At 42.0% G+C, this 15,795-nt stretch overlaps 1 protein-coding gene across 1 annotated transcript in view; it reads left to right on the top strand.

The window, feature by feature from the left end:
- The window catches only part of kntc1 (kinetochore associated 1), a 98,375-nt gene that overhangs the window by 16,411 nt on the left and 66,169 nt on the right, over positions 1–15,795 (top strand). The window contains 12 exon segments of the mRNA XM_034170370.1: positions 581–706; positions 1,044–1,210; positions 1,326–1,437; positions 1,601–1,744; positions 1,837–1,893; positions 5,029–5,100; positions 5,245–5,364; positions 6,649–6,792; positions 6,885–6,980; positions 7,100–7,211; positions 7,301–7,330; positions 7,333–7,394. Coding sequence (XP_034026261.1) covers positions 581–706; positions 1,044–1,210; positions 1,326–1,437; positions 1,601–1,744; positions 1,837–1,893; positions 5,029–5,100; positions 5,245–5,364; positions 6,649–6,792; positions 6,885–6,980; positions 7,100–7,211; positions 7,301–7,330; positions 7,333–7,394 — 1,242 coding nt within the window.

Raw genomic sequence — 15,795 nt, 5'->3', positions numbered from 1 at the left:
AAAGTTAGCAGTGGTGGGTAAGGTGGGTACTACCAGTAATAAATCTGAGAGCACAGTGGTACAATGAAGACAAGTACTGTAAACAAGTGTTTGAAGCACACAAATGCACAACATCACCATAGTCAAGTATAAGCATGAAAGTAGAATTTATAAGATGCTTCCGAGCTCTGAGGGAGCAACTTGACTTGTTTCAAGATCCCAAGCTTCACCCCCAGTTTAGAGATCAGGTGTTGAATATGAGCTTCCAAGGAAAGCTCCACATCAGTAATTAAACCCAAGTTGGGCAGTTTTAATAACTGGTATGTTCTCCGAAGAAACCGATGAATTTGAACAGAGCATTATTTTAGATTTTTCAACATTTAAGACCAATTTCCATTTTTCCAGGCGATCCTGGACTGCATCAAAGACTAACTGCAAAAATTCAAATGCCCGTGTAATTGATTTATGTGAATAATTGTTTATGTGACAAAGTAATCGGTAACTTAAAAGTGTAGAATACCAGCCACTGAAGTGTGAAATTTATGCGCCATTTACCACTGATTTGGCTTATATGTAACTTTTTTTTTTTTCCTGTTTCTAGCTTGTTTATAAAGTGAAGCTAGATTTTGTTCTGGAGCAGTTGGCCTCTGCGTCAGTTGGTGGCTATGGACAGGATGTGTGGAGTGAACTTGTGGAGGAAGCCAAAACAAACCTGATGAAAATCATGGTGATTGCAGCAAAGACATGTTTCAGTGTAGCATGAAAGAAAGGCTTCTGTGTTGTCTGCATCATGGAGGAAAGGGTTCTAGCTAACCCACACACTCTTCTTCCAAATCTCAACAAAGCTGTTTGCATTGTCCACCTTCCAAATTCTTCACTCACCACTTGACTTTATCTCTGTCTCCATGCTTCACTTTTGTTTTTAAAATGTTTTTTCAACACGCAAGTAATTTTATATCAATGCTACTGTTAAATTACATTTTCATGTTGCAAAATGTTTGATTAAAAATCTAAATTCTCATGTTTCCACCTTTACTGAAAGCGGTATAAATACTGTTTCACAGGATGAGCAGTATGTGGTGGAGTACTGCCTCAAAGCTCCTTGGCCAACTTTTGAGACTGCAGAGAAGATGCTTAATCACGCTGCCACACTGTATACCTCCTTACAAATCCAGGAGGCCCTGGCCAGGCTAGCAACATTCTGCAGCCTTCACAGCCCAGAAAAGTTCAAGTAACTTCATATGTCAATGGATTTTATTTTATTTTTTGTGATATGTTTAAACTTGGTATTTTGTGGTTTGTTTGTGAATGCTATTATATGTAGTATGTTGTTCTGTCATCCACAGTGGCATTGCCTGGATTGAGTTTCTGAACAGCACCAACAACTTAGGTGACATTCTGACCCTTTTACAGGAAGGAGATTTAAAGGGAGCACAACTTCTTTGGCTCAGATGTGAGGTAACACAAATGATTACAATCAGTTTGACTTCTTTCACTTACCAAAATAAATGGAGAAATAATAGAGAAATTTCAGGGCTTTGCAAAGTTGAGCACCAAGATAATCAAACAAGACATTTTGCCAAGAAATATTTGCAGGGATCAGTTTTGATTTTGTTTACAGGGTCAGCTTGCAGGTGAGTTTGAAGCGGGTGGGCTTGAAGCTTTTCTTGGTGCCATTCCAGAGGACCTACCATCCCAAGAGCTGTGTCCTTGGTTGAGAACAGTTATTGTTCCTTTTGTGAGGCGAGTGCTTCCCAGAGAACAAGTAAGATATCTACTGAAGCACAAACCAATATCACTAAGCAACTAAGAGACTGTTATCTGTGTTTTAAGTGTTCTCTTATATTGTATCCATAGAAAACTTTGGCAAGATGGCTTGAACAGAGGGCAAGGAATCTGGAGTTAACAGAAAAGGTAAATCGTGAAAATATTTCAAACAGACTGGGTCATATCAGGAAGGGCATCCGGCGTAAAACTTGTGCCAAATCCCATTGTGGATCTTTGCTGGATTTGCTGTGGTCACCTTGAACAAACAGGATTAGCTGCAAAGCAAACAAGATTTACAGCCTGGATTATACCAACAGCGTAGTCGGAATCAGACCTTTGTTCCATCATAAGGCAAAAAAAATGATCATTTTAATAACATACGCTAAAAGAAAAATGTGTTTTGTAATGTGTTTTTTGCTGGAGGTTTCTTCCTGTTAAAAGGGAGTTTTCCTTCCCACTGTCGCCAAGTGCTTGCTCATAGGGGGTCGTTTTGACCGTTGGGGTTTTTCTGTAATTATTGTATGGCTTTTGCCTTACAATATAAAGCGCCTTGAGGCGACTGTTTGTTGTGATTTGGCGCTATATAAATAAAATTGATTTGATTTAAAAACAAAAAAAGTCACAGCACAACTTGGTATTAAAAGCCAGTTTAAATAAGTAAGTCTTTTGCTTTGATTTAGAAAGTGCTTGGTCAGGATTCAGGAATAGCGCGTAAATCAAGAAGTAGTTTCTTCTACAGTCTGGGGCCAGCTGCTGCAAAAGTATGATCACCCCAGAGTTTATACAGGGTGGACCCCCCCAGAACCCATAAAAATTTTAATAAATCCTACAAAGGTTAAACTTCAGTCTGTGTATGATCATTCCCCAAAGTTTCAGTTGTCTTGGTCGTTTTGCAATAAGTCATGTTCTTTCCAAAATATGCTCCAAATGGTATGATTAGTTGGCAAACTAGGCATCCAGGCAAAATGTCTTTTCTTCGGTTGGCCAAGACATGTTGGGGAAGACTATTGTTCTAATCTTTTATGCACAAAGTCGACTTACCATGAAAAAGAAAAGAAGAAAAATAAAAATGAACAGTTTTCTTCAAAGGTTTATGGGTTTTGTTTTCTTTGTGTCACCCTTGCATTTTGGAAATTTTTATGGGTTCTGTTTTTTTTTGGGGGGGGGGGGGGGGTCACCCTGTATTTTGACCTTGGAACATGTAAGTAAAGCTGACCAGACACCCGTAATGTCCTACTGTAAGTGTGGAGAGTTAAAATTTCAGACAGGTAAGAGGATGCAAGGCCATTAATAGCCTTAAAAACAAACATTAAAATCAATTCTAAAACAAACTGGAAGCCAGTGGAGTGAGTACATTACAGGCATAATATGCTCGCATCTGGAAATGTTTATTAAAAGACAAACAGCAGCAATTTGCACCAGTTGGAAGCGTGCAAAAGAAGACTGGTTAATACCAGTATAAAATGCATTTCAGTAATCAAGCCTGGAGCTGAAGAAAACATGAATGGCCATCTCAAGATCACATCTACTGAGAAAGTACCAGAAGACAAAGCAGGAAAAAACTTGATTTGACAACAGAGTTTATCTGTTGATTGAACCTCATACAGCTGTCAAATATCACTCCCAAATTCTTGATAGCTGGTTTTACATAATTAGCCAGAGCACCAAAGTTTGGCAGGCTAGAACACCTAAGCACAATGGCCTCTGTTTTACCATTATTCAGGTAAAGGAAGTTTTGGGACAGCCACTGCTTTCCATCACGAATACAGTTAAATAATGACAAAGCATCACTTCCATTAATCATCATAGGCCGATAAATTTGCAGATCATCTGCATAGCAATGAAAGGACAGGTTGTGTTCGGCTATAATTGACCCCAGTGGCAAAATGTACAAGGAAAATAGAAAAAGCCCAAGAATAGAACCCTGTGGCACTCCACAACACGGGGCACAGCTGATGAGGAGAGGTCACCAATCGCAACAGAAAAACACCTTTTGGCCAAATGAAATTTAAACCACTTAAGTGCAGTACCTTGAATGCCAATAAGATGTTTTAACCAGGAAACATGTACTGAGTGATCCACAGTGTCAAAGGCTGCTGTGAGGTCCAACAGAACCAGCGCAGCAGGATTCCCTTCAACCATGACTGACATGAGTGATGTCATTATGCACTTTTAAGAGTGCCTACTCAGTGTTGTCGCAATCTATCTCCAGATGGGAATTTTTCAAGGATGTGGTTATCTTCTAAAAATGACTGTAACTGTATCAAAACTACCTTTTCTTAATGGCAGATGGCAGAGAAATGGCAGATAGTGACAGTGGTCTAAAATTGGATAAAACCGATGAGTTAATGGGTCGAACCACAGAATGTTTAAAAGCAGCTGGAACTAAGACAAGTATTGGTAAAAGTTAGGAGACCCACCCCAACAGTATTGAAAATCTCTTTTAGCACCTCAGCTAGAACAACATCTAAAGCACAAATTGTAGGTTTCACTATTTCACTAAGGGATGAAAGAGAAACGGACTTAAACTGCTCCGGCACAGCAAAATGTGCATGAGTCCTCCGTCACACAGCACGAATGAGGCTGATCCACTGCTTAGCTTAAGATCATTCTAACGGTAACAGATCAAATCAACAAAGAATGATTAAACATGCAAAACTGTATGTCACAACATAAGTAATATTAAAGATTGAATGGTTGTTGTAAAGAAGGAAAAAAAAAAAAACAGCAAAACAGTAACAAAACAAGAGTTAAATTATAGATCATTGTTATCGTCCATTTTTGTCCCAACAGTTTTGGGTGTAGCTCGGCTGCATCCTCAAACATGAGTCCAGTAAACAGAATCCAGTTTTGTCCTTGTCCAGGTTCCCAACAAATACAGTTTCACCTTAAACAAAGAAAGAGAGCGCAGAATCAATCAGTCTGAGCTAACAGCATATAAAACACTTATTCTCAGCATAAAGAGTGAATATGGTGCCTATCTCTGTCACTCTTTGTCTATTTGGAAGTATTTAGCATTCATTTCAGAAAGAGTAGTTTGTAAACATGGATTGCTTGACACAGCTAGCTATCTTCCTTTATCTCAGACCATCCAGTACATTCAGAATTCACCTTCCTGTATCTCCTGCAGAGTCTGGTTCTAAAGATAAGAGACGGGAGCAACAATTCTTCCAGTATTTTGTTTTCTTCCTGTTGTTATTGCTCATTGAATAGGGTATGCCTGTTTTACAGTCTGTAACCAGTCATCAGAATGGAATTTAACACCTCCCACTCCTTTCCCAGGGTGCTTGGCCTCAAAATGGTCTGGAATTGGCAGTGCTCGGGCTACCAACTTTATGGACATGGATGAAATTTGTACGTTGGCCATAACCAGTTTGTTATATTCAGTTGTGACTAGTGGTGAGGGTTTGTGCCCATATGATGGGAATCTGACCATGGGGATAAATTGTCACCTGTCATCACGTTGTGTAGTTTGATTTGTATTTATTAACTTTTAAGGATGACAATTACGGTGCAGAAGAATTGGAAAATCTCAAATCCCTGGTGTCCAACCTTCGTCAGCTGCTGGACCTCCACAAGAAATACAACTGCAGACTTTCGCTTTCAGTCTTTGAGAAGGTTAATAATTAATATTATTTCTTCTAACATCTTGTCAAAGTACTTGAATGTCTTTTATTCACGTTTCATTCAGGCACTTAGCAGAAAGGGTTAAATATTTTAAGTAACGCTTTTCAAAGTTGCAAATTTTTGAAACTCGAGTAATGCTTAACAGTACCTCCTAGATGTCGGTATGAACTGGTAAGATTATAAATGGGGGTGGGGGGGGTTGGCAAACAAAATATTGCTCTTAAGCCCCTTTCACACCAGGGCCAATGTAGAGTTGCGTATTATGGCGTACTGACAACAGAGTACGCAGTTTTTAAGCAAGTCTACACAACACTCCGCAACTCTTTGTAAATCTACACAACACTGTGCTACTGTACACCAAGCCTCCGCAGTTCTACATGCCAGCGTGAAAAATCCTTTTATCAGTGTATACCGGGGTTGATAGATTTTATTCATCCCACTGGACTTTGCTGGCAGTGAAACTTCAAAACCACGCAAGAAGAGGCGAGCCAAGCTTCCATGTTCAGAGGACATGCCACCGTCCACTTCTCACAGCGGGTCACGCGCAACGGCCAGAAGCAGCTCCGCTTTGCTTTTCACCTCCTCCAGTTCTGTTACAGTTGTGGCACGTTAATAAAGTCCATTAATTCCTGCTCACGGACTGATTGCCAGCAGGAGGACATGTCCACTGCTCACAGCAGACTGTCAGAAGCAGCTCTGCTTTGCTTTGCTTCACTTTACACTTCCTCCAGTTCTGTCACCATTGTGGGACCTTAATAAAGTCCATTAACCCCTGGAAATAATGTTTTCTGACTTTTCCAATGTATCAAATCCATCTTCGTGTCAGTCTGGAGCTAAACCTTTCCCGTCTGGGCGCAAGGTTGGTCTCGCTCTCTCCGTCTGCGTGCAATGTGAGTGCCATTCATGTACCATTTTGAGAACGGAGCGCATTTTCTTCCATACTGTCCAAAAAAAAAAAAGCAGGAGTGGACAGTGAGGGCTACATACGTAGCAGTAAGCAACTGAAAGCAAGAGTAGGAATGCAATCGCACACAGAAACTATGCCAAAGCTGTGCAGTTTTCCAGCATACTCTATACGCAAGACAACGCAACTGTATGCAAAGACCGGTGTGAAAGTGGATTTAGGTTTACTTTGCTGTTTTACTTGATTAAATTTTACTGAAATATGTTTATGCTCTTAACCACCACGTATATCTGTTTAGAATATAATAAGTGTACATTTGATGAGCCTTTAAGCGTCATTCTGTGTCTGTATTTGATTGGTGAATGTGTAAGGGAAACATTTGGAGTATTGCCTTCTTAATGCTGGACAAAGTGCTGGCTCCAGAGCTGATCTGTGCCACAGTGGAAAGCAGCATCCTGCCGTATGCTGAAGAACACCAGATTTCATTTGATGAGCTCCTTTTGCAGTATATTAAGGTAAAAACCTATTTGCATCTGAGCCCTCTGAAGGCTTGACGTTTAATTTTTCACACACCTGATAATTAGTGGGTCTTCTCAATCTTTATTAGGATCTGCTTCAGCGCTGCAGTTCTCGCACGACAACACTCTTCACAGAATGGGAAGCAAAAGCTGTGGCTGTACTGGGCTGTATGACTGATAGCGATGTAAATTTCAAACATTGAATATTTATCAGCAATTCAATGTTACAAAAATATTTCAGGAAAAAAAAAATCGGCATTTAAGATGAAAGTGGTTACATCTCTGGTTGTTTTTGGTTTACCAGCTGATGGTGGAAGCTGTGCTCGAGATCATGCAGAAGGCCGTGGTGCCATGGAGTAATGTGGTGGAAAACCTGGTTCAGCAGTACCTGGAGATGGGTGGACCAAAGTAAATTCATACAACACTGATCTTGTTTTCATATTAGAATTTGCTAGCATTAGCAGTTTCTGTATAACTTTCTTTCCATATGTTCTCCAGACAGGACTTTTAAAGGAGAGCTACCATTTGATGGAAATTAGAAACTCCTCAGAGGCTATGGTATTCGCAACTTCAACCTTTCTAACAGCAACTCAGGTATGGTGAGATTTTGATTAATTTTGTGAATCTTGAGAAAGCGATGCACAATATTATATTTTTGTCAATATTTGCTATGCTTATATTTTAAGGGCTTAGGTGGTTAGCACAATTGCCTACAGGATATGGGATTACTTCCCGCTTGGTCCTTTCTGGATTGGTTTGCATGTTCTCCCTGTGTTTGTGTGTGTTCCATCCGGGTGCTGTGGCTTCCCTCCCACTTCCAAAGACATGCAGGTTAGGTGAATTGGAACTTTAACTGGACCGTGGGCAAGTTGTCTGTGACAGTTGTGGTGGACTTTTACATACAGTTATCATGGGCATGAATGTCATGGTAATTTGGGGCTTTTAATGATGTCTTTGAACTGTTCTTTTGTCAGGGTAGACTGATTGTACACCATACATAATTAATTCATTGAAAAACAAGAATTGGGTTCACAAGTTTGAATTAATTTTGGATCTTCTGTAATCAACACAGGATCAAAATTATACATAGGGGCTTGAATATACACCCCCACTGATATTTGGTTAAATCTCCCTTAGCAAGCTGCACTACGACTAGACTCTTTTGGCAGCCATTAACAAGTTCTTGGCATAACTCTGGCTGGATATTTGACCACTCGTCTTGTTAGAATAAAATGAGTTGGTTTCCTGGCACAGACTGTAAATGGCGGTTAATTTCGTTTATGGCGAATGATGAAGTTCTGACACGCTACAGCTTGGTGCTTTATTTTGAAGACCACCGTTTTCTTCTTCTTCTACTTCCTGTGCTGCCGACGTTAGACATTACGCTCCTGTGTTGTCGCAACGACATGTTCACATCACGCACGAGCTGGACTGTCCCTGTGAGATGTGTGTGGAAGATAGGCTGCTAGCAACGGAGCTCAAACTTAGCGCCCTTGGAAGCAGAAGGAGTTTTCCACGGTGTCAAATGTCAGTCAGTCAAAAGGGGAGGAGAGAAAATAAAGCTGCACCAGTCGAAGCTCCTCTGCATCTTGCTTATTATCCAAGCGTGTCGCTACAGTGAGTGAAAAACTCCTTCCGGCTACGAGAGACCTGGCCATCCCTGCAGAGAAGCTGAGTGGTCACCTCACCTGAGATCCAGCTACCAAACGGATACCAGCCTGCTGATTCCGCTCACGGTCGATATCCTGCACAGGCAAAATCAAAAGGATGGCACACTGAAGGTACAACTACGGATGCTAAAGGGACTTTGAGTGCCAAGGAGCAAAGAGGACGATTTACATACGCACGCACAAGCTTAAAGCATAACTGAAATGCCTTATATCGTTTCGAGGTCAAAATTAATTTGAGAGTTGATTTCTAAGATATAACAGTGCTGAGGTGATGAATATTTCAGGACAAATGGAATGTGTTTAGGGATAATAATTCATGATATTTCTGTTTATGAGTGAAGCTCTTTGCTATTAATACCAGCAACACTCATTTACAACACTTGTTACTGTTTCATGCTAAGAATCCCTTTGAATGTCCATCATCTGTGAATGCTTGATTATAGATATTACTCTGTGGTAAAGGATAGCTACAGCTCATAGGTGTGAATTCAGGCATAGGACAATCAAAGCCACGTCAGACTTGAAACAGTCGCACAAACAAACAAGATGTCACTCCCACCAGAAGAAACAGACATCCCACAAGACACACCATTCAGGTCTAGCTCACGTGAGAGGAAGCTAACAGAGAAAGGCCAAGAAATGCGTAACCAAGACTCCAAAAAACGTGAGAAAATATTCAACAAGGCCTATGACTCTTGAAGCTAGTAGCAAGAGAAACTAGGACAAGATTAAAAACCCTCTGCTCATTAGGAGACCTCAATAAGCTACAGGACGATATTCAAGCAAAGTACAATGCTGTAAAACTACAGTATGAACCTATTCTGCGTAACAGTAGCACCACGCCAGAAGTTGTCAAAAAAATGGATGCGTCGTGTTATGTTGACAAAGGAAATTTGTGATCTCATAAGCAACCGTCAAGAGACTATTGATGAAGATTATAACGATCAACTTGAAAAGGAAAGAGTAAGAGAAACATTAACAAAATTGAATATGGATCTGTCTTTGGCTTATCTAAACTGAAACTGTAAGTTCATCAGAGTCGTCAGAGAAATCAGCAAACGCTCCGGCTCAGTCAGTGCTTACGGTCAACCAGAGTAGATGCAGAAGCAGAGCTTGCTGCTAAGCTGGAGCAATTAAAAGCCAGAGAAGAAATTCAAGCACAACGAGCACATCTTCACAAGTTAGAAAGTGAATGGAGACTTAATGAGGCAAAAATGTTGTCAGAAATGAAGCAAAGAGAGGTGGAGATGCAACGACAGTTGGAAACAAGAGAGAGCAAAACTGCAGCAGTACAAGCAACAAAGGAAGTTGCTATAGCAGCAGCTCGTGTGAGAGCATACGATAGTTTTGAAGGTTTTGAGAACCAAAATGAAATTAACGACACAACTAGCTCAGCTCACTATAGATAAAAACAGAGCCTCTGCTGAATCCAGACGCTGCTTCGTTCCAAACCTCGCCAAGCAATTCCTGAAATGACAGTGACCCAGGAGTCTGTCAGTGTAGCACAAGCAATTGCTAGCTCATTGAGTATGAACCGCTTGCCAGTCCCTGAACCCACCACATTTAGTGGTGACCCTTTACAGTTTACAGATTGGAAGATGTCATTCAGACTCTGATTGACAGAAAACCACTTCCAGCGAGCGGAGAAAATGTTTTATCTCAAAATTATCTTGTTGGAGAGGCGCGTAAAGCTGTTGAAGGTTTCTTTTATCGAAATTCAGAGAATGCATACAATGGAGCATGGAAAGTTTTACAGGACAGATATGGGAACCCATTCATCATACAGAAAGCTTTCCGCGAAAAGCTCATGAAATGGCCAAGGATCAGCACAAATGACGCACTAGCACTACGGGAGTTTGCTGACTTCCTACAAAGCTGCAAGGAGGCAATTCCACATATAAAAGGATTAGCTATCCTTAATGACTGTGAAGAAAACCACAAGTTGCTCAAAAAACTGCCGGAATGGATCGTACGAAAGTGGAGTCGAATTGTTGTGAATGAACTTGACACATCTGACAGCTATCCAGATTTTGCATGCTTCACAGAGTTCCTCAGCAGAGAGGCACGGATAGCTTGCAACCCAATTGCTTCTCCACTCTCGATAAATTTCAAACCTGTAGATGACAGGATCCCAAAGAGAGCCAGAGCTTTCAACACAAGCACACAATCAAAGAGTGTAGTTCAAGAGAAAGAAGAAACGAACAACAGTAAAACGAAATTACCTTGCTCTGTCTGTAAAAGTGAAACTCATGGCATCCCTCGGTGTCCCACTTTCACAACAAAAAGTGCTGAAGATAAAAAGGCATTCATTCATGAAAATCGACTCTGCTTGGATGCTTAAGAAAGGGTCACATGACTAAAGACTGTAAGAGGACGACACACATGCGACATATGCAGCCGTCGTCACCCAACCTGCTTGCACGAAGACAGGAACCAAAGGCCTGTGGACGCAATACCGAACGGGCTCCACTTCCACAGAAGAAGGTGCAAGCCAAGAGTGCAGAAGGTCATATCCCATACATCAACACAACGCGCTTCTGCTACTTCAAGTATTGTCCAGTCTTTGTTTCTTCAATGCGAGAGCCACACAGAGAAATACTTACGTATGCAATATTAGACACACAGAGTGACTCAACATTTGTCTTAGAAGATGTACTTGTAAGCTGAATGTGAATGCACAGTCAGTAAAGCTGAAACTCAGTACCATGACAGCCATCGACACAATCGTATCGAGCAAGAGTGTTCGTGGTCTACAAGTCCGTGGACTTGACTCTGAGAGTCGCATTCAACTACAACAGGCCTACAGCCGTGACTTCATCCCAGTGGATAAGTCTTACATTCCAACAAAGGAAACAGCATTACTGTGGCCTCAATCTCAGAAACTTGGCAGACAAGTTGCCACCCCTTCAGGACTGTGATGTAGGACTCCTGATAGATATGACTGTCCTTCAGCGCTGGCTCCTCTTGAAGTTATCCTTAGGTGACAAAATCAACCGTTCGCACAGAGATCAGAACTAGGATGGAGTATAATAGGCTTGTCAAACCCCACCTAGACAGCAAGGAAGTCAAAGCTTCGTACATCGGCTAACAGTAAGAAGAACTGCCATTCCATCAGCAACAGATGTTCTGAAGACTTTGGAATCAGACTTCATTGAGAGAACTTATGAGGATAAATATGTCTCACAAGATGATGTTCATTTCATTCAGTTTCCTCAGTGACCACATCACACAGAAGGAGGACGGGCATTATGAGATGCCTCTCCCTTTCAAAGGCACAGTCCACACCAACTTACCAAACAACAAGAGGCTAGCCACAGTTCGCCTACAGTGTCTTAAGAAAAAATTAAAGGCCAACAAACAATACTATGAGCAGTACAAAACATTCATGGAGGCAACCATTAACAAGGGTGATGCAGAGCTTGCCCCTGCAACATCTGAGAGAGCGACAGAGTGGTACCTTCCACATCACGGTGTCTACCACCCCAAAAAACCAAATAAGCTAAGAGTCGTTTTGACTGTTCAGCCAAATTCCATGGTATTTCTCTAAACGACACCCTGCTAACTGGACCTGATCTGATCAATCCTCTGGTAGGAGTGCTTTGTCCGATTTAGAAAAGAAGCTGTAGCCATTAGCTGTGATGTTGAACAAATGTTTTATCAGTTTTCTGTCACTCCTGAATCCAGGAATTATCTGAAGTTCCTCTGTGGAAAGGGGCGGAGATCTGGAGAAGGAACCACAGGAGTACAGGATGGCCGTTCATCTATTCGGAGCTGCTTCGTCTCCAGGATGTGCCAATTTTGGCTTAAAGCATCTAGCAAGACAACACAAAGCTAACTACCCCCTGGCATCAGCATTTGTGGAGAGAAATTTTTATGTTGATGACGGATTAGTCAGCATCCCGTCAGTTGACGAAGCTAAAAAACTGATCACTGAATCACAAGAGTTTGTGCAAAAGAGGGAGGGCCTGCGCCTCCACAAATTCAACTCAAATAAAGAAGCTGCATTGTCTTGCTTAGACCCATCTGAAAGAGCAGCAAGCGTCAAGCCTCTAGAGTTTGATCCAACGCCATCAGAACGTGCTCTCGGCATCCAGTGGCTAATAAAGGATGACATGTTCAGCTTTAACATCAGCTTGAAGGATCAGCCTTCAACCCGTCGTGGTTGTTTGTCTGTCATCGCCTCTCTTTACGATCCACTCGGGTTCATTGCTCCATTCAGCCTAAGTGGAAAACGTATCCTTCAAGAGCTTTGTCACAGAGGCATCGGAATGGGATAATCCACTTCCGGAAGATATAAAGCTACGGTGGGAGGAATTGGATGAATGGACTTCTTAAGCTGAAAGAGGTCTCGATCCCAAGATGTTACCACCCACATGACTTTCATAACATTGTCAGAGTAGAATTACACCATTTTTTCAGATGCCAGCTGCGTAGGATATGGGCATGTTCTTACCTCAGGTACAAAAATGACAAGGATGAAGTCCATTGGCAGTCTCGTAATGGGCAAAAAGCAAGGGTAAGCTCCCTCGAAGGTCCACAAGTATTCCAAGGCTGGAACTTGCAGCAGCAGTGGTTTTCTGCAAAAGTCAGCGTCATGGTTAAGGGTGAGCTTAACATGAAAATCGATCAAGAATTTTTCTGGACGGATTCCGCAAATTGTGCTTGGGTACATCAGCAATGATGCCCGTAGGTTCCCACATATTTGTCGCAAACCGTGTTCAACTGATTAGAGACAATAGTGATCCTGATCAGTGGCATTATGTGGATTCCTCAGAAAACCCGGCCGATCACGCATCCCGAGGTCTCCATGTTTCAGACATTCACTCACGAACTGGCTGCAAGGTCCAAAATTTCTCTGGGAGCGTGAATTGCATCTAACACCCAGCAGGTCCAGCAGACTTACCTCGTCGGTGATCCCGAAGTCAAGGACAATTCAAGTACTTGCACCGAAACCAATAACTGCAATGGACATCCTCAAGCGTCTGAGTCAGTTTTCCTCATGACAACACTTGTAAAGGTGGTTGCAAGGATCAAGAGACTGAGGTCTACACAAAAACAACATAGTGAACATGTGACTGTTGAAGAGAGGGAGAAGGCCGCTGAGACAGTGATCAAGATTGTACAGCAGCAAGCCTTTCCCCATGAGATAAAGCTGCTTCAAGGTGGAAAAGACCTTCCAAAATCTAGTTCCCTCTTTAGTCTTGATCCCATCTGGTCTGAAGAACTTCTCTGTGTTGGTGGGAGATTAGAACAGTCATCTCTCTGTCACAAAGTCAAGCACCCAATTATCTTACTGAACGATAGTCATGTAACTAAGCTTATAGTGTCTCACTACCACGCTAAGACATGCCACCAGGGTCGAAGCCAGACACAAATGGAGCTTAGAGTCAATGGATTCTGGGTCATTGGTGGAAGCAAGCTGGTCGCTAAGTTGATACACACCTGTGTGCTTTGTAGGAAACTTCGACGGCCGACAGAGAACCAACGAATGGCTGAACTCCCTAAAGAACGTCTTGAAGCCTCAGCACCTTTCACCTATAGTGGCATGGATTGTTTTGGACCATTTATTGTAAAGAAAGCTCGTAAAGAGTACAAAAGGTATGGACTCATTTTCACATGTCTGTATTCCAGAGCTGTTCATATCGAGATGCTCGAAGATTTGTCGACAGACTCGTTCATCAATGCATTAAGATGCTTCATCAGTCTCAGAGGAGCTGTCCGACAACTTTATTGTGACCAGGGCTCTAATTTTGTTGGAGCCAAAAATGAGTTTAAGGAAGCACTTAAACAATGTGACACCAAACCATTGGAAATCTTCCTGACTGAAAGGCAGTGCGAATTTGTCTTCAATGCCCCCTCTGCTAGCCATGCAGGCGGTGTCTAGGAACGGCAAATCAGAACCATAAGAAACGTGCTAAATGCTACCTTCGCACAGTGCCCAGGTCGATTGGATGACGCTTCTCTCAGAACACTGTTATATGAGGCCATGGCTATCGTTAATAGTCGCCCATTGACAGTGGATGGAATAAATGATCCTCAAGCGATGGAACCTTTAACACCGAACCACCTCATCATGATGAAATCTAAGGTTGCTCTTCCTCCCCCTGGAGTATTTGGGAAAGAGGATTTGTATGCTACAAAGAGATGGAGGAGAGTTCAGTATCTCATTGAACAATTCTGGGGTCGTTGGAAAAGAGAGTATCTACTCAACATATCCACAAGACAGAAATGGCACCTACCTCAGCGCAACCTCAGAGTCAATGACATTGTCATTATTAAAGATGACAACCTTCCTAGAAATCATTGGCAATTAGGACGAGTGGTGGAGACTGTTCAGGACAGTGATGGTTTGGTCCGTCGAGTCAAAGTCCAAGTAGGAGAGCGAAAGCCTCATAGAAAACAAGATTCCCCCTCTAAGCCTTCAGTTATTGAGAGGCCAGTCCAAAAATTAGTACTTCTTCTTGAGAATTAATTGGAACAAACAGGCTGTTTGTGTACACGCTATTTTATTGTGTATGATGTTGTACAGTTCAACTGTATAACTCTGATAGTTAAAGGTTATAGGTCAAGAAATCCTGTACAATTCATTTAGCTTTTGTATATTTGTTCATTCATTGTAGCAGGATTTGGTGGGAGTGTAAATGGCGGTTAATTTCGTTTATGGCGAATGATGAAGTTCTGACACGCTACAGCTTGGTGCTTTATTTTGAAGACCACCGTTTTCTTCTTCTTCTACTTCCTGTGCTGCCGACGTTAGACATTACGCTCCTGTCTTGTCGCAACGACATGTTCACGTCACGCACGAGCTGGACTGTCCCTGTGAGATGTGTGTGGAAGATAGGCTGCTAGCAAACGGAGCTCAAACTTAGCGCCCTTGGAAGCAGAAGGAGTTTTCACGGTGTCAAATGTCAGTCAGTCAAAAGGGGAGGAGAGAAAATAAAGCTGCACCAGTCGAAGCTCTCTGCATCTTGCTTTATTATTCCAAGCGGGTCGCTACACAGACCCAGTTTTTAAACGTAGTCCCCAAATTTTCAATAGGGGTGAGTTTGGGGCTTTGGAAAGGCCATTACAGAAGTATGTTAGCCTGCTTTATTGAACCCACAACCAGTTTTAATGTCTTTGGAGTCATTGTCCTGTTGGAACACCAGTTGTGGCCAAGTTTCAACTGTCTAGCTGTTGATTTGCGGTGATGTTGAAGAATCTGAAGGTCGTCCTCCTTCATTTTTCCATCCACTTTGCGCAATGCACTAGTACCACTGGCAGCAAAACAGGCCCAGAGCATGATGCTACCACCACCGTGCTTAACATTTAGTAGTGTTCTTAGGTTTGA

Source organism: Thalassophryne amazonica, chromosome 5, assembly GCF_902500255.1.
Source record: "Thalassophryne amazonica chromosome 5, fThaAma1.1, whole genome shotgun sequence".
Classification (NCBI taxonomy): Eukaryota; Metazoa; Chordata; class Actinopteri; order Batrachoidiformes; family Batrachoididae; genus Thalassophryne; species Thalassophryne amazonica.
Note: the sequence above shows the minus strand (reverse complement) of the source record. Positions and strands in the feature narration are given on the sequence as shown.